At 47.7% G+C, this 26,488-nt stretch overlaps 1 protein-coding gene across 3 annotated transcripts; it reads right to left on the bottom strand.

Moving 5' to 3' along the window:
• Positions 1-1,053: 1,053 nt before the first annotated feature.
• Positions 1,054-26,166, bottom strand: MXRA8 (matrix remodeling associated 8). Of its 3 annotated transcripts, none has more exons than XM_062620055.1 (10): positions 26,043-26,166; positions 11,189-11,209; positions 10,479-10,790; positions 9,811-9,912; positions 8,436-8,894; positions 4,113-4,271; positions 3,690-3,720; positions 2,853-2,929; positions 2,298-2,375; positions 1,054-1,434 (listed from the first exon to the last, which is right to left on the bottom strand). In XM_062620055.1, the coding sequence occupies exons 3-10, from the start codon at positions 10,684-10,686 to the stop codon at positions 1,409-1,411; spliced, it is 1,140 nt and encodes a 379-aa protein (XP_062476039.1). In that variant the 5' UTR covers positions 10,687-10,790; positions 11,189-11,209; positions 26,043-26,166; the 3' UTR covers positions 1,054-1,408. The 3 variants fall into 3 exon arrangements, with proteins under 3 accessions (XP_062476039.1, XP_062476038.1, XP_062476040.1); XM_062620054.1 differs by lacking the exon at positions 26,043-26,166 and adding an exon at positions 17,054-17,307; XM_062620056.1 differs by lacking the exons at positions 1,054-1,434; positions 26,043-26,166 and adding an exon at positions 17,054-17,159 and having other exon boundaries at positions 1,458-2,375.
• Positions 26,167-26,488: the final 322 nt, after the last annotated feature.

Raw genomic sequence — 26,488 nt, 5'->3', positions numbered from 1 at the left:
CATGCACGGTCCCTCCCTCTGCCACTCTCCTCAGACCAGAGTAGAGGTAGTGGCAATCCTTGGCCACTTTCACCCTTACACAACAAGAACACAAGCCGCTGTCATCAACAGTAGGAAAGAGCTTTTCTTCCATGCTCCAAGGACCACAGGAGTGCCTAGTTTGGGAACAGTGCCACAGAATACCCCAAGTAGTAGAGGAGCTGTGTAGAACTGTTAATATTCTGCAGCTTTCCTGATGTTTTAACTTGCTGGGATTACAACACTGAATTACTGACTTCTGATCTACTGACATCCCCACCTGACACAGTGTCTGTCCAAATGTAGAACTCCCCTTCAGCCCACAGCCCCACTATCTCAGGTACCTGCTCCCCAAAACAACACCAAAATCCGTAAGAAGGAATTCCTCTCCCTCCTCAACTCCCCTCCTGAGACCCTGGCCCATGAACATTCCTGACATGCTCTTGAGTGCAGAGTGTTGGTACTCTTGCTCCTTATGGTCTGCTCATGGGAAGCTATTCCTTTTATCTGTCTACCTGTGCTGTAATCATACCTTGGTTTTGATGTGCACACAAGCTCTGTGTGGCCTGGATCCACCCAAGGACTGCAGGAAAATCACATCCCAGATTTCCATACAGGAGTTTAGCCCTCTCCATAACATTCCTGGTCCTGATCTAACTGAGACTGGTTTTACAGCACTGTAACTCCATCACCTTCAGCTGAATGTGTCTGCTCCTGCCAAATTTGATTGGGTTTGCACTGAAACAAAAACAAATCAACAAATAAGCTTAGAGTGAGAAATACAGAGTGAGGCTTCCAGAGCTCTTTGGAGCTGATCCCAACCCTACCCTTGGTCATCTGTGAGCCTCCCTTTTCCCCATTCATAATATAAGGTATTTACATTGAAGGGGTCTACTCTTTGTACTTGACCTGGAATATATCAAGTGTTGTGTGACACTGATTTATGCCTCCCTACGAGAGATCACAATCAGGCTTTATTATTTTCCTGATGAATACACTACATGGAAAATTGCCTGATATAATGATGGCTCAGGATGAGTGATGCAGGTTGGTTTATTTAAAGCAGTAACATCAAAGCAAAAGGTCTGCTGATTCAGCTCATAAAAATCATTGATGCATAAAACCAACAATAATATCAGGAAAGAAGAAGGGGAATAGAGGATTGGGAGAACAGAAGAAGAAAAGGCAACCCAAACCCATCGTAAGTGCACACAAGACAATCTAACTCTTTCAAAAAGCATTTGCAAATACCCTTGTGCTTAGTGGGGAGAAGTCTATGTGAAAAGATCTATGGTAACTGGAGAGACATGATATTGAGAAAAGGCATCTCTCTTCCATTTATCTATCTTTGATTGAAGCTTCTGGTCCAGCCAGCAGCTTGGGAATGTCTTCATTTACAGTATTCCTTCCTGAAATCTGAAAGCAAATGAAAAGGAGGTCAGTAACTGGAGAGAGACTTCAAACCATCCAGAGCAGCACACAGTAATACGGAGTCAGCCACACAGTGACAAGTGACCATGTGCAGTCAACCATGTCCCCAGTACCCTCTCTGGAAAGCCCACAGTGAGATTTACTGGGAATAAACTATTGCACAGATCACCTCTGCAAAATACAGGCAAAAATATCACGAGAACTCCATTAGGGTCTAAGGCAATCCATGGATTCTCCAGACCACTCCCTCCTTGATAGCATTTCAGTCTCATTTATTACATTCTAAATTCATACGAGGAGTCAACAACAACTCAGAAGCACTGTTTGCCATAAGTATGACTCTATAAACTGAGGCACAATGCTCAGCATTAATACTGGGTAAGCGAAAGGAGATTCAGCCCCTCGAGAGGGAGAGTTGTTTGCTATTGTTGGATGAAGTAAGTGCCTGCCCATTACCCATAAATTACTTCAGCTCTAAACACTCTCTTCTGCACAGTGTTTTCATCCCAAACACCATGCCAGGACATTTCTGAGCTACACCTCCCTCTGAGGTTACAGAATGCACTATTCCAGCCCTGCCAGGCATTCTTTTTCCAATAAAGAAAAGAATCCATGTGTGCCACGCCAGAAGTCTTTAACAGCCTAATCACCACTTGCATCTTGTGGCTCCATGATGAAAGCATAGCAAGGCAACTAGCTTCTCATTCCTGCTGCCATTTGTCATGATGTTTATCATTCCTCATTGGGCTGTGGCTTGGTCAGCTCCCTGCTAAACTGTGTCCTTCCCTCCTGCAACCCATCAGAAGGCTCCTGCAGCCACCAATTAGGGGGAAGCAAGTCGTTATTACCTTTGTCTAAATCAATGTTCTTTGCTGGGAAGCTTCTGGCTTGCTCAGCCTTCTCCTTCAGGATGTTGTTTTTGTAATCTGTGTAAAGGAGGAGTATAATTCACACAGCCATTAGGACATTAAAAGCAAACAACACTTTACAGGCAAGGCAGATAGGTGATGGGTCCTTCCTTGCAGTACTCCTGGGTCTGGCATCTCCAGATCTCCAGGAATAACTCATGGACTTACTCAGCAGGGAAAGGAAAGCTGCTATGACTTAATTTTGCCCCTGGCACTAATCAGTTATGCATATTTCAGGTTCCTGCTCCTCACAGGTACCACAGAGTCTTCCAGCATATAACACAGTGCTGGAAGGTGAAGGTCACTGATGCACTTATCTAAGGGGGGGCTCTCCCGAGACACACAAGGAAGGATTTGGACTTGCTGCTGTCCTGGTCTCCAACCCACCCTTTGCAATCCCTTTGTTCTTTACTTCAGCTTCTGTGTACACCTCTGGGGCCTCAGTTACAACCAGTTTTGACCTGGTTTGGAGAACGGCTGCTGGTTGGTGCATACCCAGCCTGATGTCTTCACTTCTGTATTGAGTCAGATCTGTTGTGTCGACTGTAAACTCTTTCAGATTGACATCCTTCCTGGAAAGGAATAACAGTGAAGAACGGTCACATCCTTTAATAACTGGCTGCTTTCACACTTTGTCACAACAGCATTCCTAATGCTGCTTTAGAGAATTGAAATGACACTGTTCATCTGAAGTATGACAGATCACAGCACTGGCAACCACTGTACATGGGTGCTTTTCCTGCCTTTTCCCCTAAACTAGCAGATTCCAGAAGGTCACACTGCTTACTAGGGAATCTGGTTCTCCTCTCTCTTCCATTTACTGTCTTTTCTATTAGCACCTCAAGATCTCTGGCTGTGGCTCTTCCTTCCCCATGTGTTTGTCCAGAGCTTAGAATAATCCGCACTGGAACTTCCCCATCTCTTCCACTTTAACAATATATAGTAAAACACAAAGGAACCATCTCACAGCAGGGTTTACAGTACATCTGTGCATGACCCCTTCACCACTGCCTCCTACTGACATATCACAGAACAGCATCTCTGAATCAGCTCCCAAAGTATAACAAGAGGAGATGCAATTGCTCCCTAACATGCAATCATCATGCAAGGATATATTCCTGGGAACATCACACTAATAATAACTGGAGTATAAAGCTACAAAAGAATTGAGGGAAAGCAATGAATAAACTCTATCTAACAGCCTGTGCTTTACATGGCCATTAACCAGATCCTCAGCTGGTTCAGGCTCTAAGTGACAGCTGAGGGTTGAAACCCAAAAGTTCATTCTCATACATTCTAACCCTAGATAACAGATGCTGTAATTGTACTTACTCTCCATATTTCTTCACATTGTATTCATAACCTGAACAGGGAGAAGAAACAGAATGAGCAGTTGTATCCAGCCCAACCAAGCCCTCCCACAGAGCAGCGAGAACCACAACACTCTGGGCTTCTTCACAACGCTCCTCATTTGTGATGCTCACGATGGTCACTTCCACAACCCCTCCAATGAACAGGAATTCAGGTGTGCTCCAATGCCACCTTTCCCTTTACTCAGCAGTTGTTTTTACACCAAACTAATGAATCTCTCTTGGCATCAGCACCTGCAAAGGCCTCCCCAGTGTGTATGTTGCTGCTTTCCAGGAGAGCACCACTGCCTTTAGCACTGGGCTGTGCAGTGATTGCAGAGCCAGCTCTGCTGCCACGAGCTATCCCAACAGGGCACCACCAGGGCTGGTGGTTTCCAGCACTCACCTCTCTGCCGGCGCTTGCGGGTGATGAGCACCACAATGATGAGGATGATGATGAAGAGCAGCAGAGTTGCCAGGATGTAGCCCAGCTGCTGGAAGAAGTGCAGCCGGCTCTCGGGAATGATGACATTTATCACATTGTGGCCCCTGACAACGTTTGGATCTGATGGCAGAGGAGAAGGAACACAGGCTGATGGTTGTAATTGGTACCCAAAACAAAGCACAGTCACACGTGGGCCCATACAGGGACCCAAATCCTACAGTGGTTTGGATGGGAAGGGAACACTGGAACACTGACAGGGATGGGGCAGTCACAGCTTCTCTGAGCACCCTGTACCAGCACCTCAACACCCTCACAGGGAAGAGCTTGTGCCTAAGAGCTCAGCTCAATCTCCCCTCTGGCAGGTTAAAGCCATTCCCCCTTGACCTGTCAGTACAGGCCCTGTAGTGACCCTGAAGGAGCTGAAGAAAAGCATGTTCAGTGAATAGCATGAAGCAAAGGGCAAATAGCAGCCTAATTCACAACATACTGCACTTCTGTCAGATGGAAGATGCCTCTGCTCTTCACAGGAACATTTTACTTCCCAGGAGCATGAAATACAGTGACTGTTGCACATTCACTTCCTGCTGCCTGGCTATGAGCATGTCCTTGTTCATTGTAGAGGGCGAGTCCAGCAAGAAGTGACATTAAACAGCCCCAGGTCTTTCTGCAGGGTAAGGAAACCCTCCTCTGGGTCCCTCACAACACACACACACCACGCTGCTTGGGCTCCAGACAGCTGAAGTATGAAGCAGCCCCTCCCTGCCAAGGGTTATAATTTACAGAGTGGGAGGAATTTTCAATGCCAAAGAATGAGTTTCCTTTGAAATAAAATTATATTAAAAAAAATAGAAAAAAATCAATAAAATAAATAAACCCCCCCAAAGAGAAGCCAAGATTCCATCTGCGGGTGCAGCCGCGCTTCAGTTCCGCAGCGCAGGAAAGGGTAACTCAAAACCCTTTACGTGGAACATTTTTGTACATCTCAAATAAATAGGTCAATGTTTTACACACAGAAAGAGGAAGCGAATGCTCTGCCTGCAGCAGGCAGAGGAATGGACAAATCCAGCCCAGGCACAGGCAAACCCCTGTGCTGGGAGCTTTGCTCTTCAGAACAGAGCTGAATGGGAGACCTTCACCCCATAACAGGGACCAGCCACAGAGCACCAGGCAGGCACCAGTGTGCAGTTCTACCACTCCCTTGGGAGTTCAAGCCTGTAAACTGGTCAGAGGGAATAAGGGGAAAGACGGGGGGAAATACCCCCAAACCCACAGTGCCATTTACCAGATGTGTCCTAACGTGAGGAATGCTGACAAACTGGTTCCAGTTTGTCTCCAACCTCTAAAAACACCAACCCACCGACAATAACTCAAGTAAGATGATAGTGGATTGAAACACATACTTTGAAACCAGAGCTGATGCTGCTAATGCAACACCAGTCCTTGAGAAGTGAGAGGATTTAGCATATGCTCTGCTCTGGTAGCCTTCCACTCCAGTAATATTCCACTTTACACTGGCATTGCTTGATGCTGTGTGCTTGCTGGCTGCAGTGCTGGAAACTGGCATGTGTTTTTCACCACTGCTAAGCTAAAACCATCCCAAACCAACAAACCCACTTGCAAAGCTGCAAACAGTCCATGTGACAGCCCTGCTTTAGGAAACCTCTGGATCTCCTTCAGCAGCTGCCACGATGAGATGGCAGCCACTGGAGCAGCAGTCGAGCCAGAAGTCAGCACACACAAATGCGTTCTATCCCTGGCTTTTGGTTTGCCCACCATGCTGTGAGACAGGGATGGAGCTGAGTTAAACTTTAGTCAACATTGGAGAGGTCACTGTAACAACAAACAGTGGAAACAGAGATTCAACAGCTTGGGCTTACTCAATCAAGTTATAGCAAAAATACATGTTGTACTAGTGTTCTGACAGGGCATCGCTGCTGCACTTCAATGGGCATCACCCACTGAGCATCACCAATGGGCACCACCAGGGAGGCAGGAGAATGTACCCCATTTTTTAACTGGGGAAACTGAGGCACTGAGTTGCTCCCACTATCTGTCAGTGCTTAGAAGAGCATAACTAAGGCAATAGACACCCCTTATCCTGTTCTGTAAGCATGATCTGATCAGTACATCTCAACACAGCACGTCCATCTGCCTCTAATTCACTCATGGGATATGGTTTAACTACTGGAAAAGAAGTTCTAACGGGGGGAAGAACATTACTGAGGTGTAAAGGGTTAGATGGTTAGATTCTTCTGCTGGGAAAAGTAAAGAGCTTTCCAGAAAGAGGGCTCCCAAATGCTGGGTATGTGTCCCAAGACTGATAAAGGACTGAGTTCAGCAATAGGTATGAGACACAACAGATGCCATTCTCCAATCACTTGCTCCAAAGCAAAGGCAGAGTAAAACTGCACTGAGTTAGTAGACACATACCACATTTAGATCCCCGAGACTGAGAGCAGAACTGAACTCATGCTTATATTCAAAACAGGATGGAGTTTCCTGTCTGAAAATGGCTCCAGGCCTTGGAGATAGGCCAAAAACTATAGCTGCTTGCTGCAAAAAGCTCTTTGTTTTGTTTTTCTTATCTCCTGATGTTTCATTCTGGTTTCGTGTCCTATCCCCACATTCTATAGGGTCTTTCATGGAACGGGGCAGCACCTCAGCCTGTTCTGCTATACACAAACAGGACATGTCCCAGCAGGCTCCCCATCAGCAGTGGGCTGGAAACAGGCACTCCGGATGTCTCAGCTTCTTTCACATTCCCATAGACTCAGCACATTCTTGTGTGTGGTGCTCCCAGACCAGCTGAGGGTTCACTGCCCTCGGGGGACAAAGCTCTCCAGGACTGTTCTTTCTGACAGTGGCAATGGCTTTTCTCATGAAGACCAAGCTCCTCCTGCACCAAGGGCACTACTCCAAGCTTACACAGACCTGGTAGGTTCTAACTTCAGAGCAGGCAGGACAACAGCCAGGAAAGGGAGGAATCAATTCCTGGGTGGGCAACTCGGACCACAAGATCTAGTTTCCATCTGCACAATGGGATCTGGAGAGGGCTCAAGGGCAGCAGGCAGTGAGGATGCTATTTGTATGGCCTGGTTCCCATGTGAGCTCAGCCCCAGCATCGCATCCCTGCAGCACTGCCTGGCTTTCCTGGACACAAAGCTCAGTCCCAGGGAGCAGGTTTAGGTTTCTGTGACTTGACAAAGCCAACTGCTCCAGAAGAATAGACCTATTTAAACATGTCAAAATTCTCTATGAAGCAGTCAATAAATATTAAACCACAATGAATGTTTCAAAATGGTAATAAGAAATTAGACCCAAAAGACTTAAATATTGAACTTGGGATCTTTGGTTTCTTTTTTGCTGCCTGAACTGAGCCTGATGGGTTTCAGCTTGGGCAGGCTCAAAGATGAGAGCTCAACTGCACTGGAGAATGGGAAGATTGGTTTAAGCAAAGCTGAAGGGAGAAGAAAAAATCCTGGTGCTCAGTTCTGCACAGTCTGGCCTCTTGCACAGCCCAAACCCTGTGCAAAGGGGGGAGGAACAACCCACACCTGTGATCTACACCATGTAGTAACAGCAAAGGCAAGCAGAATGGGCCCCTCAGCCCCACACCTTCATAAAAGCAACCAGGAAAGGGAGGCTGTTAGAAAAACAGCTTGTTTGCCTTAGGGCATGTCAGCGTTAGAGAGCAGAACAGGCTGCAGAGCTGCCCTGGAGCTGGACATGTTGGCACTACAGCTAATTAACCCTGATGGGTGACACCCTGACACCCACTTTGGCGCAGCAGTGTTAAAGCAGCTCTACAGGATCCTCACTAGTATCCTACACATGCAGCTCCCAAAGCAATGGACACAGCTCAGAAACAACCAAGACAAATATACTAGAGCCATATACTAGTAGAGAGGGAAGCAAGACCTCACCTACTCTTCTAATCCAATCCTGAGGATAGGAACAGCCCTTGCTCAAATGTGAGAAACCTTCATAAAGGAAACCTCAGTGCTGCTCTAAGCAGCATCTTCACTTCTGGGGTGCCTATGGCACTTCTGCAGGGCACAGGTTTGCCTTGACAACGCTCCCAGCTGCTGGCACTGAGGGATCCCTGCACACCACTGTGGTGGACAGGAAAGGCAAGGATGCTTTGGCATTTGGAGCAAAGGCCTCCCGAGGTGATGGTGGGGAGTGATGTGTTCTATTCCTGTGGCTTACTGAGCATTTTAGAGCTCAAAGGTGCAACTGAGATACTTATCTACTCAATCAGAACCACCTCCAGAGGCTACTTACCTACGGCTGGAGCAACATTGTGAGTTGTGAGGTTCACCACCTTCTTCTCTCTCACCGGCTCGGTCACGAAGACTTGGTAGATCCTGCGCTCATGCAGGCCACAGTAGTGATGGTGCAGGTGGCAGGAGTAAGTGCCTTCATCTGCGCTTTCCAGCTCTGAAATCCGCAGGGAAAAGTCACCCAGGGCAAAGGCTGTGTCAGTGATGTTCATCTTCTGGCGGATGAAGAGAGGCCCATAGGAGCGGCGCTCCCCAGACGCATAGAGATCAATGAGGCGGTCGGCCCGGTCGTGAGGAACCCCCGGGGGCTGCCTGTCCCAGTGCACCACTTGCTGCTCCTCCTCGCTGTGCCACTCAGTCCAGATGTGGTTGTGGTTGACACAGGGCAGCATCACGGTGCTGCCTGCCAGAGCAACAAGCACTGGCATTTCCCCATCCCAGTACTCATTTGCATCTTCAGCTGTGGAGACAACACGAGCTGTGCAACCTTGCTGTGCGCATCTTTACATGCTTGTCCTATCTTAAAGACACCCAGGCTCACCCAAGATTGCTCCCAGACCTTGCAATCCTCTAAAACATCCCCTCCAAAGATCTGGAAGTGCCTTGTCAGTAAAGAAACACACCTTTATCTTCTACATGCTAGGTCAATGCATTAAGCAAGACCACTTTCTTTTCCTCACAACAAAGTTAATCCCTTGCTTCAGAAAGCAGGAAGTATATTCTCTCTGCAGGCTAAGAAGGGAACAGCAATAACAGATTTCATCTTCAGTATGCTGCATCCCAATCCTCCATGCAGGAAATGCTTCTCTACCCACAAATGCCCTAATTACTGGAGGAGTTCAAGAAGCAGTGCTCAGTACTTTGTTCTGGACAAGGAATAACAGAAGAACCAAAACACATGAGCAGACTGGGGCTCACAGGCCCTGTCTGACTGTTTTTATTGCATAGAAGCTGTGAAAACAGCAGAAGAGATGCATTTCTCTACCATCCCATCAGCATTTCTACAGCTTCCAGCACAATCAGCTCCAGTAGCTTCACTTGTGCACCACACAGATTTAAATGGCATGGCAGTGGTGCATGGGTGGCACACACTGCAGTTGCCACCAGCCCTTAGAAACTTGTTCTTAGAGCTGGAGTTAAGGTGTGGCAACTTGAGGAGGCTTTTTAACTACAGGCTTCTCAGGGCAAGCTCACCAACCAATGCACGCAGCAGATCTTTGTGGCCAAGCTGACTGATGATGGATTGTTACTGGGGATGTTCCACTGCTGGAGCAGTAAACATGTAGAGTATACATTTAACTCACCAGGCTCCAGGCACTGTTTGGCACATGCCAACAAAGCTGCCAGTCCCTGGCAGAAAGGACCACCACACTTACCTTTCTTGGTGATATCTAGGCGGATTTTCACAGTTTCATATAAGTGGCAGTAGTGATGGTGAAGGTTACAAGAATAAGTGCCTGCATCACTCTCTGCAACATCTACAAAACAGGGAAGAGAGGGGAAGTTCAATGTTCTATACTTAGGCAATGATTACTTTTGTCATTTACACTGTTTCCCAAATGCCCATATGGATGCAAAAGGACCTTTATGTAACTTAATTCTAACCCATCCTTATTGCCAGGGTAGGGTAAACAGAGAAGAATCACCTCCCCTAATACAATACTGTGTTCAGGTTATTTGCTCTTCTGCTTAACATACTTGTATTAATAGATGGAAAGAGAAAGCTGATTTCAGTTTAGCAAAGAGCAGGCACAGGATGAATGACATTCTTTTGTTCAAGTTCAGGAACTAAAATACAAAGGCCCACAAGAAGACCATGTCACTTACAGGCAATGAGTTGTTATCAATTCTCTTTTAAAATGGGACTGTTTCAAAGGGAAACAGAACACTGTTATCAGTGCTTCAGATAACCTCGTGTACCTTACTACCTGATATTTATTTACTGATAGAAAATACTCTGTAAAATAGCCATTTTCCCTTGAAAACACCAAGTTAATCCCTCCATTCTGCAGAAGGCACAGGGAGAAAAGATGCTGCTTAGTACCTTTGATCACCAAGGAGAAGTTGCCATCTGTAAATGCATTCTGGGGCATGAATATCCTCCCCTGGTTGTAGGAGCTGTAGACTCGCTGAGCTCCAGCAGAGTACATGTCACACAGCCTCTCCATCTTGTTGTCCCCATAGTAGCTGCTGTACACATCCCAGTGCACCACACGCTGGCGGTCGTTGAGGCGATCCTGGGTCCACACCATGCGGTAGCTCTTGCAGGGCAGCACAGCCTGAGAGCCCACTGCAGCACTGATGTTCAGCACTGACACTACAACACTGTCCTGGGGGTTGGAGGCATCAGCTGGGACTGAAAACCGGGAGCAAAAACCAGAGTTACCAGATTTATGGCACGTGAAGAAGGCACCAGACCTGTCCCAGAATCTCTGCACACCTTCCATCCAAAAGGAAGGAACTTTCAAGACCAACACAGAGCTCTCTCATGGAGAAATACAATAGAGAGCCACTTAAAAACACTGATTTCATTTAGTGAAAGCAATGTCTATGATGTGTGTTATCAGGATTGCAGATTCAACCTATCCTTCCTAATGCTCACCCCCAGTTTAACTGAGGTTTAGAAACACCAGTTCATGGGATATATGGTCCAAGCAGTTAGCACTGAAACCCCCAGTGCATGCCATGGAATCAGAGCCCCTTCATTGCTTCTCATGATCACAAAACCAGGCAGGTTACAAAGAGATCACTCACCTGAGTATAAATGAACAGAACCTGTCAAAACAGAAAAGAGAGTGTTACTGACAACAAATAAAGACTCAAATCTGCTCACAGACAGCATCAACCTCCTCTGCTATTATTCCACCTATTCTCTGTTCATACACTTTTTTAACACGTGTAATGTGGTTAAGTCCAGAGGACCAGACCTTGGTCAGTCCATGCTGCAGCAGTCACTGTAGTGACCAAAGGCCAAAAGTCAACTTTCATCTCCAAGACTCCGAACCAACCTCCTGTAAAACTGATGGTGGGATTAAAGCATTGCGGGAATTCTGTAACTCTGGAGTATGCTGAGTCAGTCAGATGAGGAGTGCTATGACTGGGCTGTTTTGCTTCACACTATGACATGACACTCACAGGGGGCAAACACATCCATCATTTTGGAGCATCCTCCCCAGAGACTCTTCTATCAATCACAGAATCCAGACTGGTTTATGTGGGAAGGGACCTTAAAGCTCATGCAGTTCCAACCCCTGCCACGGGCCGGGACACCTTCCACTAGAGCAGCTTGCTCCAAGCCCCATCCAACCTGGCCTTGAACACTGCCAGGGATGGGGCATGCTCTGGGTGCAGCTGCAACTCTCTCCAACTCATGGGACTCGGATCTATGCAGGAAGAACTCTGCAAAAACTGAACTCATGCCTTTGTCTCTGCACTTCTCTGGTCCAGTCCCTCCTGCTCTGTGTGTAGGAGGGGGTGAGGAGGTCTCCTGGCATCACTCTTTGAGGGCACGGATGAGATTCCCAACACAATGACATCGTTCATCTCTAAGCAGTCAAACCCAAATGGGTTCCAGCAAGATCATTAGATGTTTTGTCCTGCTAATGTCATGGGCACAACGTTCTCTGGACAAAAGCTGCATTTCTTGTTTAACCCAGGAATTGGGAATTCCAAAAGAGAATAAATTCACTCCAAACTGGGGCTCTTTTAACCACCCCCAGTGCACGGGCTGAGAATAAACCCCATTTCCTCTCCTTTTCCTATCACAAAGCCCTGGGCAGTGCCACTAGAGAACAAAACTGAGCAGCACTGTTGAGCTGCCAGTTCAAAGCCACTCCTAATGTAAGTTCTTTTTAATACAGTTATAATCTCAGCATGACACACACAAATCTTGGACAAAGTCTGTGCTGTCCTGGATATAAGAAAAAGACATCATACACACAACATTATAATTCCATCATCTGATGGCCGGTCCTAACAGGCTGCAAAATGCCTGATGGTAACATATAAGCTGCCAACCTCTGTCTCTGGAAGCCAGGACTCAGATTTAGCTTAGAACAGCGAAGGAATGATGCAAAGCTCTTTCACAGCACCAAACCACCCTTCTCCAGGAGAAATCAGTCTCACTTGCTACAGGACAACCAGCTCTCAGCACAGCATCCATGTGGATCAGTGTGACAAACGTGCCTGAGTTGGTGTTTGCCCTGTGACAAGGGACGAACACAGTTCTCAGGACATGCACAGTGGTTGGGTGCTAGGGAGTGGCGTGTGAGAGCTGTTGGCTGCACAGCCACAGCTTCCACAGTCCTGCATTGCTGCTCATGAACAGCCAACTGATTTGGTGCTACAGAAACATCCTCTCCTGGCGCGGGCAGAGGAATGCATTCACTTTCCTCCTTTCCTCTTGGAAGTTAATGTAAAAAACACCGAGCCCAAACGCAGCATCATAAATCTAACGACCAAAGTATCCACCTAAGCCTTGCAATGTGCTCTGCTCAGCAGCCTGTCACAGCCCCAACATCATACCAGCACTAACCCCTGGGCCTGTATCTTTTAGCTGGCCCCATTGGCATGGTGAGGACCACCCAGGCCCTAACTCCATCCCACCCACAGGGGCTTTTAGCCAGGCTGGGCTGGCTCAGTTACAGGCATTTCTCCAGCAGCTCCCAAACACAACTCCCTATAAAGCAAGGAAGCAGCGAAGCTGTCTGATGTGACAGCTTCTAGATAAGAAAAGCTTGTGCCTTGTGGGCTTTGACAGCTTCTTTCCCTCCCTAAGCAGCAGGGCCGGAGCACTCTCACCTACTTGACAATTACACTCCTAGGTCTGCTCCTCAGTGACCAGGAGATGCTGTTTCCCACTGGGAAAAGGGAAGAGTCCATTGATGCCTTGCCTGCATTTTACCATATTGCTGTTTTGACAAGTCCTTACAAGAGGCATGGGAGCTCCACAAGACAAAGAAGGAAGAACTGACTGCTCCGAACCCCCAGCAGCGCTGGCAATCTGCACCACATACATCAAGTCATGGATAAGACTCAAATGTATTTGACATAGCTGTAAATGAGATCACTTAGAAATCTAAGGAATCTGGAATGTCTCAGATCTCTTCTATGCCTGGAGAAAGCACAACTGAAACCAAGTGACCTTCCACAACCTGAGCACTAGGTAAAGAAGGAATAAGCCTTTTTCCCTTTTCAGTCTCCTCTGCTATGTGAGACAAGCAGTGCAAACAAGCCATGTCCCCCAGCCATGCTTTCTACAGTTATTGTTTGTCTAACCCAGTAGCTACAGAACAAAGGCAGAGTTATATCCATAACCCAGCAAAGTTCACAGCTTATGAACTACAGGACTGGGGGAAACTGGAAGCAGTTGCTCTGGTGAGTCACCTGCAACTGCAAAACCAAGTGAAAGCTTAGTTTTGCAATCACAGGATTCTAGGACCTGGAGCTTCAAAACCATTGAATGCCTTAAGAGTCACCACCACGGAACTCCCTGGAGCTCTGCATAATCACTTTGTCCTCTCTGGGTGATGTACCCACAAAAAGACATCTAGATGCTGTGCTCTGACATGCTCTGTGCACTCAGCACACCCCTCAGCAGGATCCCAGACGCGTTCTGCTGGTTCCACAATGTAGGAAGAGGAAAGCAGCTTGCAAAAGCATTTCCTAATCCCTTGTAAAAGGCAGAGCCAGCTCGTACTTCTTGAATCCCATCCACTTTTCAAGTGAAGAATTAAGCCACAAAAAACTGCAGGCAAACTAGAAGGGAAAGCCTCAGGCTCTGCAAGATATCTGACATATCCGAGCTCTCCAGGCAGCATCCTTGGAACAGCTCAAACACAAAACTGTCCCTTGAGTCTTGCCTGAACAATGCCACCACTTCTCCTGGAGACAGCTGCTGGCAGAGAGCCTGCTCCACAGGTAGATGCATGTGCTAATGAAACCACTAAGTTCCTGTCTCATACCAGGGGTTGAAAGCCTACCAGAGCAGAAAAGGAAACTGCAGACATCAGAAGTACTTGCCTGAGTGCCACGCACACTGCATGGGACATGACAGCACCAGCTCTACCTGCCGTGCTTCTGCTGAGCTTAGGATGATCCTTGCCCCTGATATCAGCAGAGCAAGGAGAAGCTGCCTGGACTGAGCCTTGAGAGGCAACAGGCACCACTTGAACCTAGACTGTAGCGAAGAGCAGGAAAGGAAACAATGGAGCCACTGGAGAAGTGAGTGCCATAACCCACCAGGTCTGTGAGGCTGATACTGCCTGCCTAAGGAAGCTCAGCTCCCTATTCCTTTGCACACCCTCTCTGCTATCTCCTGGCCTCAGCTTCTTTTGCTCTCCTGAAAAAGGAAGAGACATCATTTGACATTAGGAGCACAGAGGGATGGGTCAGTCCTAGAGAAATGACATGTTTTTCACAAAATCTGCGTCAGATTCCTTAGTTTTCCCATAAATCCCATGGGAGGTTTATGCAGGGGATTTAATGGTCTCTGTAGAGCCATCACAGTTATTGCAAAACCAGCAGTTTGTGCTACCAAGCTATTTCCAAACACTTCTGGAGAGTGGCAGTGGCTCCATGCTGGCTCCTCAGGGAGCTGACCCCTCATCTAAGGGGCCATAATGGCTCAGGATGCAGTGACATCAAGGTGACAGCGACACAAATGGGCTCAGCTCTCCTCTCATTGCCGTGTCTTTAAGTCCCACTGACCAGTAACCATCTGGGCCCACCTCAAAGAGGCAAAGGAGGGAGGTGGGAAGCAGTGCAGTTCCACCTAGACATGTCCCACTCCCCACCAGTCCTGCTGGGCTAGGACTGCAAGACCAAGCTTTCCAGCCAAGGTTTCCCTTACAAAGCCAGCCTTTAAACTGGGCTTTGATCAAGTCTCTGTTTAGTTTTAAAGGCCTCCTGAACAGCTTTCCCAGCAGCAGAGTCTTCTGCTTCCATAGAGGATGTCAGGACTGGAGAGCCCTTAACTACCCATCCAATCCCCACACTTCCAACCCCTCACTGCAGGTAGGAACATGCTTGTGAATTGGCAGAAAGCAAGAATGTGCTACCTCAGCAGAAAGGAAGCCTATTGCCTGGACAAGAAACTGATCTCCATCTTGGCCACTGCACCACCAGGATCCTCACAGCTTTGCCCCAACTTTCTCACAGCCACTTCAGATATTAGCTGAGATTTACAAGCCCTTCTCTGCTTTGTGTACTCCATGCTGGCTCTAGGCCCACAGCCTAGTTTGCAGAGCCATTCCAAACACAGTGCTGTTCCTCCCTGCAAGACATTAACACTTGAGGGTGTGGTTTCTCTCCAGAAAGGATCAAATATGGAACAGCACCGATTTCATCCCTTCTCCCCTCTTTCTATCCACTCGTGATGTTCTAACCTGGCTTGTATGGGGATAGCAGCACTCAAACATCAGGGCTGCCTGGCATACAGACTGCCTCCCCTCTAAAATACACCTCAAAAGAGCCTGTCAGCGATCACCCATCCCTGGGTGGGATGCTGTTGGCTCTATGCAGCTTCCCCACTGCTCTACAGCAACCCAACCTGCTCTTCCTGCCCTGAGCGCTCCCCAAGCACCGCCAACGTGCTAAACCACACTGGGGAGCAGCTGGACTGGCTGGTGCCTCTGAAATCCAATATATGGCCTCTCCCCCTCCTCCAGGCTTAACCCAGCCCCATGCACTGGTTTTCCGAGCCACTTTAACCCTTCTGTCCCTAGGACTGATCCCACACGTTGCAAATTGCTAAACCTTGCCTTGAGGCATTGCAAAACCGGGGATGATGTGGTGACATGGAATCTAATTAGGGACCAAAGTGAGAACTCTCCAGCTCCCTCCATCTGCCTGCTGAGGAATGCTGAGAGGCTCAGGTGGCTCAGCCTCAGCCTTCCATTAGCAAGGCTGGGAAGAGCAGGGGGTCACCAGTGCTCCTTGCTTCCTACCATCAGTTCTTGGAGCTGGAACTGGTCCTTTGCTCAGAGGTGCTTCCTTAGAGCCCAAAGCGTGGATTTGGTGGAGGTCTGCATTAATCCCCAAACCTTCTGCCATCCAAGCCTTCCTGGGGTTTCTCTGTTTAGCTCGAGGGGATGCTCTCAGCACACTGAATCTTGTTTCAGCTCCTACAGAAAACTCTGTGATTAAGGAACAGGTAGAAGCCATTCTGTTCCTGTGAGCTCTCAGCCCCTTCTTGCACCTTACCCAAAAGTGAATTCCTCTGTCTCTAACGTGATGCTGACCACAAAAACAAACCCAAACCAAACAGAAACCCCCACATTCCATTCTTCCCCTCCATCCCAAACACTCACACAAACATCAGCTGGTTCTGCCTCTTCAAAAGTATAAAATAACCCTGGATCATGGGAATCTTGCTACAGAAGCTTTACTGTAGCCACATTCAAGCTCAGTATTTTGGAGTCTGCTGATCAAGTAACTGATAGGAAAAAAGAGACTGCACAAACATGCTGGAGTATATTCAAACCCTCAACAGTTCTCCATTCTCTCCCTGTTCCCACTTTTCCATGACATATCCATGACTCCCTCCCCCTAAACCTGAACAAACCCTTCCAAAGACACCAGTTCAGCCCCCAGCCCATCACGCCAGCACCAGGAGCTTACTTTGCTGAAGCACCATCTGCCACAGGAGGAGTTTTGCGAGCTGCTCCATCGCTCCCGCAGCGACTCCGTGTTTCCGTCTCACTGGAAAAACAAGTTGAAGGCTTCTTTTTTTTTCCCCCTAACTTTTTTGTTTGGGAACTGAAAACCCCGTGACCTCACCAGCTCCCATCCCGGAGCTGGGGACAGCAGCTCATATTCGGCACTTACTCCACCTCCAACTTCCAGCTCCCCACCTCCCCGCTCCACTCTCCCGCTCCACCTCCTTCCTTTCCCCAACTCGTTCTACACAGTTCCTACAAGCACCCACTCTGCTCTTTCCCCTCCCTCTGGGCCCTTCTGATCTGTCCCTGGCTTTGATGTGCAGTCTGATGGGGTAGAGCTGGTCCCACACAACTCTGGGCTCGCAAAACAATCTCTCTCCCTCCCCCTTAGGGATGGAGCTCGTTTTCCTTGTGCTTTACTTGATCCAGCTGTTCCTTCCTTTGTTTGACACTCCTCCAGCTGTCTGCCTGCGACTGGATTGATTCTGCTGCCTTCAGTTTTTGATCTCTGCCTCCTCATATGGTTTTACTTCAAGCTCGAGTCACCAAAGACAACCTGGAAAACAATACGCTGTCCTGTGATTTGTAAGCAAGGGTTTAATAGCAGCTTTCTCAGCACAAGGGTAATAATGCCAGAGACTGGGTATGTGGGAGCTTAAAGCAGCACAGGCAAAAGGGCCTAGAATGCAACTAAAAGCCCCAGAATACTGCAATGGGGGGCCCAAGTTTCTCTATCACAGCTGGGTCAGACTTAGAACTTCTGCTTTTAGGCCTTCACATAAGAACTGAACTCTGCTTGTAGTTACTTGGCTGGCACCAAGACAAAGAGGCAGGACCTGACACACTGCTGCTCTTCTCCTTTGTGTACTCATAATAGCAGCCCCCATAGCAGTGCCAAGCCAGCAACAAGTGAATCTTCAGCACTCTCTGCTCAAGGGGAATACTTGTTAAATTACATCTCCCAGCTCCTAAGGCCTGAACTGATGTGTTTAACTGTGTTTATATAACCCAGTGCACTGTGTTCCACTATGATTAGGGGTGTTAATGCAGTCAGTTACTGAAAACAGTCCATGCCAAACAGCAGAGAAAGCAGCAGCAAGTTCCTAAATGCCAAACAGTGCTTCACAAGTGAAAATCTACCCCTGTGTGTGTATGCTCAACTGGAACAGGTGAAACCTCAGCCTAACCTAGAGGGCAGCAGCCTTAGGCTGATAAACCATTTAGAACTGGTTTATCTCCTCTGCTGCCTAGAAGCATTAAGACATTTTTCTTCCCCATAATCCAAGTTCTGAAAACAGCAATTCATTTCCACTGGAAAAGTCTATTTCAAGTGGGACAAGATGGTAAAAGACACTGAGTCAGAGCAGTCCAAGTGCTTTCAGACACGGGTATGAAAGGTGCAAATGTTGCTTTAGACTTGGAATACGGCTCCATCTGAATCCAGCCTTGTGTAGGCCTAACAGCCTAATCCATGTGGGTGGCTGAACCAGCCAGGGGTCTTTTAATACAAGACTTGCAGGAAGATTGCATGAGTGTAATGTCAGGAACTAGCACCTACCACTGTAGCTGCGGGCAGTACATGGTACAAAATGAAATATGGGAAAGCTTTCTGCTTGCTGTTGTGAGATTATGGTTGTTCATGGTTAACAGCAGACAGAACCAGACACTTCCTAAGAAACTCCAAGAAACCACTGGAGCTATTATTAAACAACATGTCCATTCAAAAGCCTGCTGTCAGCTCCAGCAGGTCTCCACTCTGTACAGAACAGATACAGTCCAATTATAACCCTAATGCAAACCATAGGCTTGTCTTTGCAAGCCTCAGGTATCTGCATTGACCCAATTCCACAGACACCTGCATGCAGCAAAGGCTCCTCCTATGTTCTTCAACTGCAAACCTGCTGCAGATTCTCAGCCATCACAAGGCAGACAATATGACCCACAGCAGCTGAGGGGCTGGGCTGGTGCTGAGCCACAAGGCTGGTGACAAAAGGAGCCTTTGCTCTCTGTCAGGCCATGGGGCCAGAGGAAAGGCTTCAATCTGACAGCCTTTTGTTCAGCTGCGTCAGCAGAGGCTGGAAAACACCTGGCTTGTGGGCAAGAAGCTGTTCCCACTGCACAGGCAGCAGACCCAGCACCCTCTCCTGCCCTTGGTTTCTCTCAGCCACAAGCAGAACCTTCCAGGCTGCAATTCCAGGTTGCTTTCCCACCTTTCTGCCTCCCAGCTTTGGCACTGCAGAGGTTACAGCCTGCTTCTCGCATGACTTCTGGGATGGATGCAGATTGCTGTGGTTGCTGCTGTCATGAATTGGCTATTTCCTGACTGAAAGAAGCCAAGTTGAGGCCGAACCCACTGAAGGCTCCTAAAGAAAACCATGCACTGAGCAAAGAGCTTCTCGGGGTTCAGAGGGAGAGGAGGGAAGGGACACAGGAGGCTCTCACACTGCTCTCTGCCTTTTCCTCACTCTAAACCTGCAGTCTCTACTCAGCGCTGTATTCCAGAGCTTTGCTAGTCCAAAAGCCCCTGCACAGGCAGCTGTGTCAACACTGCCCCATCAGGAGCTGGATTTCTAACTAGGCTCTCCATAGAGGCAGTGCTGGGCAGCATTCCCCAGCCCTCCTCCTTCCTCACTCCCTGAGGTACTCTGGGGATGGATTCTCAGCTGCCCGCTGCGGCACATACAGCTGTGCACCCTGACCACAGCTCCTGTCCAAAGGAAGCAGCCTCATCCATGCAATGAGAGGGAACCTTCCAGCATCAACCAAGTGGTTCTGCTTCCCAGGGCTCTGCACCTGCCAAGCCCAGCACAGAGCAGGCTAACAGGGAGAAGAAAGGCCCCTGTGTTTCCAGGCACCCCTGTTTAAGATATGAAATAAACAGTGATAGGAAATAGCTATTTCAGATAATAGCTATTTCTTATCTATTTCAGATACGAAATGCTGGTGACCCAGGTGGAAAAACATCCCTGCCCAAAGACAGCACAGGGTCACAATATTGCTTGCCTTGCAGGAAACAATAACGGGCAAGCCATGTCAGCCAGGAAGTTTCCTCTTCCCAATCCCTTCCATGTTAACACTTTTGTTTTCCATGGCCACAGGCTGCCTCCTATGAATCTGAACTGAAATCCACTGGTAGAGAAACACTAAGCAAGTATGAGATTAGGAAGAAGGTCTGATGCCAAGAGGTATCCTCCACCCCTCTATTGCCTTTTTAAGAGCTATTAACCCTGGGAAGCTGTAGTGGAAGTGGCCACTGCTGTCCCATTTTCAGAGCTCTAAATGTATGGAATGTATTAAAAAGGAATGCCAGGATTAATGTTCTGTTGACACAAAGACACAAATCACAGCACAAGGCCTTATGGACAGGATTTGTCAGCACTCCATGCTTGTTACCAACAGCTCCTTCAGATCCTCTTTAAATACAGGACCCATAATACTCTGCCATGATCAAAGGAGAAAACACCTACCCATGAGCAGAAGCAAGGATAACTCCTAGAACTGAAAAAGTAATAGGGAATGCTACAGCTTGGGAATAAAGAGTTCTAATTGACAGGTCAGTAGCAAAGGGAGCAAGGATCCTACAAAGCTAAACCACAAGCAGAAACAGAGCTTTGCATGGGAACAGCAAGAGGGGTACTGCACATCAGGGTTGATGGACACTGATACCATTTATCCATACGCTCAAATAACCCTTTTTGTGCCAAGTGATCAACCTGTAACACACAAAGGGATGAACATGCCCCATATTCACTCCCCCTAAGAAAGACGTGGTGTGGATCAGGGGAGCCTTCAGAGCTGGTGGAAAAGAGCAATGTCACAGAGAACCATGAGGATCACCGGAGGGTATGTTCTTCCCGGGTGGCTTCATTTGGTTGCAAAGCTTTTCTCATTACAATAAAGCTTTCAGCTGCAATGAATCCCAGAAGCAAGGCTGAAATAATCCAACTTGCAGCAAGAGCTGTGAACTAAAAGGACAAATCTGAGACCCAACCACAATGACAGGGCTGTGAAGTGAAGCCTGTCATTATCCCAGCGATGTAACAAGCCCTGTCCCTCTTTCAGACCCAGCATTACATTTGTTCCCTCCCCATAAGTGCTAAAGCCCCTACTGTGCCTTCTCTGAAGAACAAACTCAGAATGACAACTTGAGGGTCTGGCCAGAGGTTTTTCTGCTTTACTTCATTGGAGTCCACTGTGATCACCAGCCTGGGATAGAGTCATCAAAGCAGCAGCTAAGGAAAATACACACATGTAGTGTATGAGAATGGCACATCCCCAGCACCATTTACACTAGGTATGTATAAAGCAATATGATGGAAAGAGTTAATAATACCCCTGGCACAATCTGTTTCCAGCAAAGAGAAAGGTGAAGTCCCCAAACCCACCCCACAGAGGTAGTGACTGCCATGGTCTCAGCTCTGCTATGCCCAAACACTTCTGAAACAGAATGAGAGGGCTGCCCAGAACAGTGCTGTCTGGGGGCTGTCCTTTGCAGGCAATTCAGCTCTTCCTGTCTTGGCTCTCCAGCTGGAAAACTCTGCTTCCCTTTGTGCCAAAGGCACTGGAGCATAAATCGATTAATGTGAATGTCCAGGTATTTAAGTGGAAGCTTAAGATTGTTTTGATCTTCTGCTTAATGCACTGAGCTTTGCAGCTTGCCTAGGAGAGACTCAGACATGCACAAAGGAGTTAAACTGGAGCACACAAGCAGGCTGCTCTCCTACTGACTCCATCAATACTGTGCATGAGTGTTTCTGTGCTCCTCCAGCACTGTCCTTGTACAGGTCAGAGAGCTCTGTCTGCATCCTTTGCCATCAGGCATCTCTACAGCTTGGTCTAGCATGGCACAATATTTAAACACCCCCTTCTGCTGGAATGCAGTCCGCTGCAGATTCCTGGGATTCATCTCAAAACCATTAATAGAAACCAGTTACAAAAACAGAGAAATTGCCCAGGAAACCAACATGGATTTTTTTTCCCCTCCAGTCTGAGGCCTGGGGATTATTTTTCCAAGACAAAAAATGCATTTGGGTTATTTTTCCACAACATGAAACCCAAAAAGCTGGGTTCAGGGTGGGGAGAAACGCCAAATGTGCCCCTCAAAACCATCAGAGGCAGATACTCAGCAGGTACCAGTGAGCAAACTTACACTATGTCAGTTTACACCTGCTGGGAATCTTCCTCATAAAACCTTGTGTTCCACAAATACCCCTCAGATCATATATTGTGCCACTAGAGAGCTCTAGGGAATGCTGAAAGTTGGCTCCCCTAAAAGAAAAGAGAATGAAGAGTCTCTTTCACTTTGTCTTTGCTGTGGATCCCACAGAGCTGGGCTTCACCAGAGGGTTTTTCTGGTGCTGAACAGATTTGCCTAGTCATAAACGTATCCTGCCATTTGTAACCTGTGAAAATCACTGTCAAAGCCCTGTAATCAATAAATATTTGACACTAAAGACAGTTCTTTTGAATCAGCATCAAATTCCACACTGCTCCAAATGAGCAGCTGAAGCAGATGCAGTCAGGCTAAGTGTTAAGTTAGTTAAGTCCTAACAGCGCACGCAATAAGTGTTCTCAGTGAGGTGGTTTTGCTTTAAATGGTGTTTAATATAAGCACAACTTCCTCAATCTCAGCAGGCAAAGAGACCTGATCCAGGGAACACTTGAGTACTGGCCTCTATCTCCTTACTCATTTCTTTTGAGTTCATTCTTAGGTACAAATCTGAACTGGGGTTTCAATCTACAGTCCCCTGCACTGTAGCAGTGCCTCCTCGTACAGCTGAAGGAGTAATTCCAGTAGATGACAGCAGCAACAGGCCGTGATCTTCCATCTAGACTAGCCCAGCAAGAGAATTCCACATGGGCAGATGTTCCCTATTTCTTAGATACGAAGTACCAAAATCATTATTGTATTTCAGATTACCCATAGGCACCAACCACCATCCTTTGTGATAGAGAAGGTCCACACAGGATCAAAGTGCTCACCCCAAACAACACTGACTAATGAGAAATCCCAAAACAAGCAGCAAAGAGATCAGGAGTGGAAACAGAGACACAAAGCAGCACCTCAGCGACATCCACAAAGCACAGAGGTCCATTACAGTTTTCTCTAAGTTTAATACCTTTGGCATAAACCAAAACGTGTAAAAAGGAAATCTGGAAAATCAGTTCCTTGTAAAAGTAATTTCAGCTTAGTAGAAAAGGATTTAAGGAGCTTGTCATAACCGGTTCAGTGAAAATGCCTTTAGAAATAGACAACCTAAAACCACCTTAGATGTTTTTTTCTGGTCCCTCACTCACATTTGCAAGGGTCTTCTTATCGATGGCATCACACTCATGTTTGCTGCACATAGGTTTTAGATACAGCACAAGCAGCTTCTGGTAGGAAAAGTCTGTAGTCTAAACAGCCAGGAGCAGGAGGGAGACACACAGCACAGAGGGAAATGACTCACCCAAACTCACACAGTGGATCAGGGGCAGAATTAGGAATACTGCCCAGACCAGCTGCACATCAGCACCTTCCTTACTGCCTGGGCTACGCTGCTGCTCCTCCCAGGGAGCCTGGAAAGCCCTGGCACTGTGTGAAGACTGACAACCAGGATGAAGCAACTGAGGCCTAATGTGGACAGAACCCTGACTTTTAGCTTTAGGACAGCCTGTTGCATCCCTCTTGCCTCTCGGATTTCCCCAGTATTCTGATTCCCTTGGGAAACACGAGTCATTACTACCTGCTGCTTCTTTTCAGGACATCACAGTGACAGGACGAGGGGGAACGGCTTTAAACTGACAAATGTGTTGAAATACTAAGTACTTGAAATATTCAACACTTAACTCCCAGTCTATTCTGAAAGCCAGTAGAATTATTAAGTATTTATCTCCTAAATCTATTCTGAGAGCCACTAGTGTCTTCAACACACGGAATTAAAAGAATAAAGATGCAGGTATGAGCTCCAAATCAGTACCTGAACCATGAAGCTCCTGAGGGGATGCAGATCTGAATTGGAGTTACCACCAATCTTAACTTCAGGAGCTGCTCTATTCATGTGTATGCATCTCTCAGTGTTCCTCTAAGGGTCACAGCAGGAGCTGTGTGCTCCTAGGAAGCAGGAGGATTTTAGTCAGGGCTCCTGACAAGCTACCATGTGCAAGTGAGTACCCCAAAACTACATCCATATAAATGAGCCCCCCATATTAACTGCTGAGTATCAAGTGCCCAAGACAGAAGGGAGTCAAGCTATGACCTGGGACTGACTCACTCGCATGGGAGCTGTGGTTCTGCAGCATCTTACCCTATTCAAATCCAGGATGAAACCATTAGGCTTTGCTCTAGGGGATAGAAGCAGAGGACTGGTCCAATTTGGCAGACAGTGGACAGCACAGAGCTTCAGGAGGAAATGATTGAGGGATCAAATCACCACTCCGAACACTTACTCAGCCAGTGTGTTTGCCTTAAGAAATGGGAGAGAAGGCAGCAGCTCAAACCGTGCCATCCCACCTGGCTCTTACTCATCACTTTCTAAATCCCAGGAAGAGGCACCAGACAGGCTGCCCCGGGCCCCATCTTTCAGTTCAGCAACACTCCTCTGTAAAGAAGAGGCCTGCACTTTGCATGCTTTTCTATTCCAGATCTCAAGGCAGCTTACATGGAAGTCTTCCAACACCTAAAGGGGGCCTATAGGAAATCAGGACAGGGGCTTTGGACAAGGGCCTGTAGGGACAGGACAAGGGGAATGGCTTTAACCTGCCAGAGGGGAGACTGAGATGAGCTCTTAGGCAGAAGCTCTTCCCTGTGAGGGTGCTGAGGCGCTGGCACAGGGTGCCCAGAGAAGCTGTGGCTGCCCCATCCCTGGCAGTGTTCAAGGCCAGATTGGACACAGGGGCTTGGAGCAAGCTGCTCTAGTGGAATGGGTTCCTGCACACAAGGCTGGTGGTGCTCCAGAAGTTACAGGGCTTTCAGGCCCTACATCACTAAGAAGCCCTGTGCCTCTGCCTTCCTTTATCAGAGACTAGAAAAGCCTCCAGGTCTGAACCTAAAAGCAGTTTGACAGAGAACAGAGAGCCTTTCTCAGAGCACACAGGCAGCAGCAGGTCAGGCTTCTCTAACATGAGAAAAGCTCAAGCCACAAGTGTACAGCATAGCTTCTTTCTGTAAAGAACCAAAAGTTCTCAGCATACAGGGAGTGTCCCCTTCCTGACCATCAGCATTGTGCCTCTAACCACATCTTTTGGTCTCTCTGTACATGGGAGCAGTGTTCTGGTACCACGAGCTTTCGAAGGGACACTCCATCCCTCACGCTAATTGCGGCCCGTGTGTTGCACCCGCCTAAAATAATGAAGCAGTGGGACAGCAGGCACAGCATCCTGAGATCAGAAATGACTGGGAAAGAGTGGAAAAATGAATAGGTTGGCTCTGGAAAGGGTGCTCAAAGGTTGCCTCCCAGAGAGTTTTACAGCTTGCCTCAGGTTTGCAGGCCATTTCATTTAAGTCCTTTGGCTGAAAAGGAGGTTGCTTTCCATAATGCTCTATAATCCTGCTGCTAAATTTAGACAAACATGGAGCCTGGCCAACTCTCAAGGATAATCTATGGGAATCGTCTATGTGCTGTAGATCAATCCAAGAGGACTCTGGCAAGCGTAACTTTAGCTAAAGAGGGTGCTGCTTGCTTGCTGCAGCCCTACTCCAGAAGTAGCTGTCCCTACACTGATAGCTACATACACGTGTATTTCTATCTGCTCTCCTTTCCACATTAGAGATCACCCAAGGAGAAGGTGCTGCACCCAAGGCACAGATAGCAAGACTGCTGTTTTCCGCTTTCTTTCCACAGTCCCAGGTTTTTGCATGAATTACTTGTGAAAGCTTTTCCTGTCTTTCCAAGAGCTACAATCCTCTTCCCCTCCCCAAGGGATGGATGATGTTATCAGAAAGTAGGACACATTTGGCTCTGTCCTACCTTCCGATGGGCCTGGAGCACTTCTCACAGATGGCAGGATGCTGATAACAACATGGGCCTCCCTCCTGCATCACAGACAGCAAAATGAGGCACTGGGAGTTCCCTGGAGGATGCCCATGTAGACCTGGGGGAAGCAAGAGAAAAGACCGTATGCAGCAGCATCTTCTGGCCAGTAACTGAAACAGTATGAACGGTGAGGAGAGCCAAACAGAGGCCTGCTAAGCCTGGGTGACCAGCCACAGAGTCTGCCTTCAGGAGGTACCTGCTGACTGTGCTGCTGAACACATTCCAACTGGCTCTTCCCTATGGAACTCGCTGCCTTTGTGCTGACAGCAGAAAACCCTTTGTCAGTGGAGGAAACGACTGACTCAAAAGCACCGAGGGAATGGAGCTGGTGAGTAACGTGGTGCTGTTTACACACAGTCACACTGCTGACTACAAAGGTT

The sequence above is a fragment of the Pezoporus occidentalis genome, unplaced genomic scaffold (assembly GCF_034315485.1).
Source record: "Pezoporus occidentalis ecotype Australia unplaced genomic scaffold, CSIRO_AGI_Poc_V1 ctg219, whole genome shotgun sequence".
Lineage (NCBI taxonomy): Eukaryota > Metazoa > Chordata > Aves > Psittaciformes > Psittacidae > Pezoporus > Pezoporus occidentalis.
Note: the sequence above shows the minus strand (reverse complement) of the source record. Positions and strands in the feature narration are given on the sequence as shown.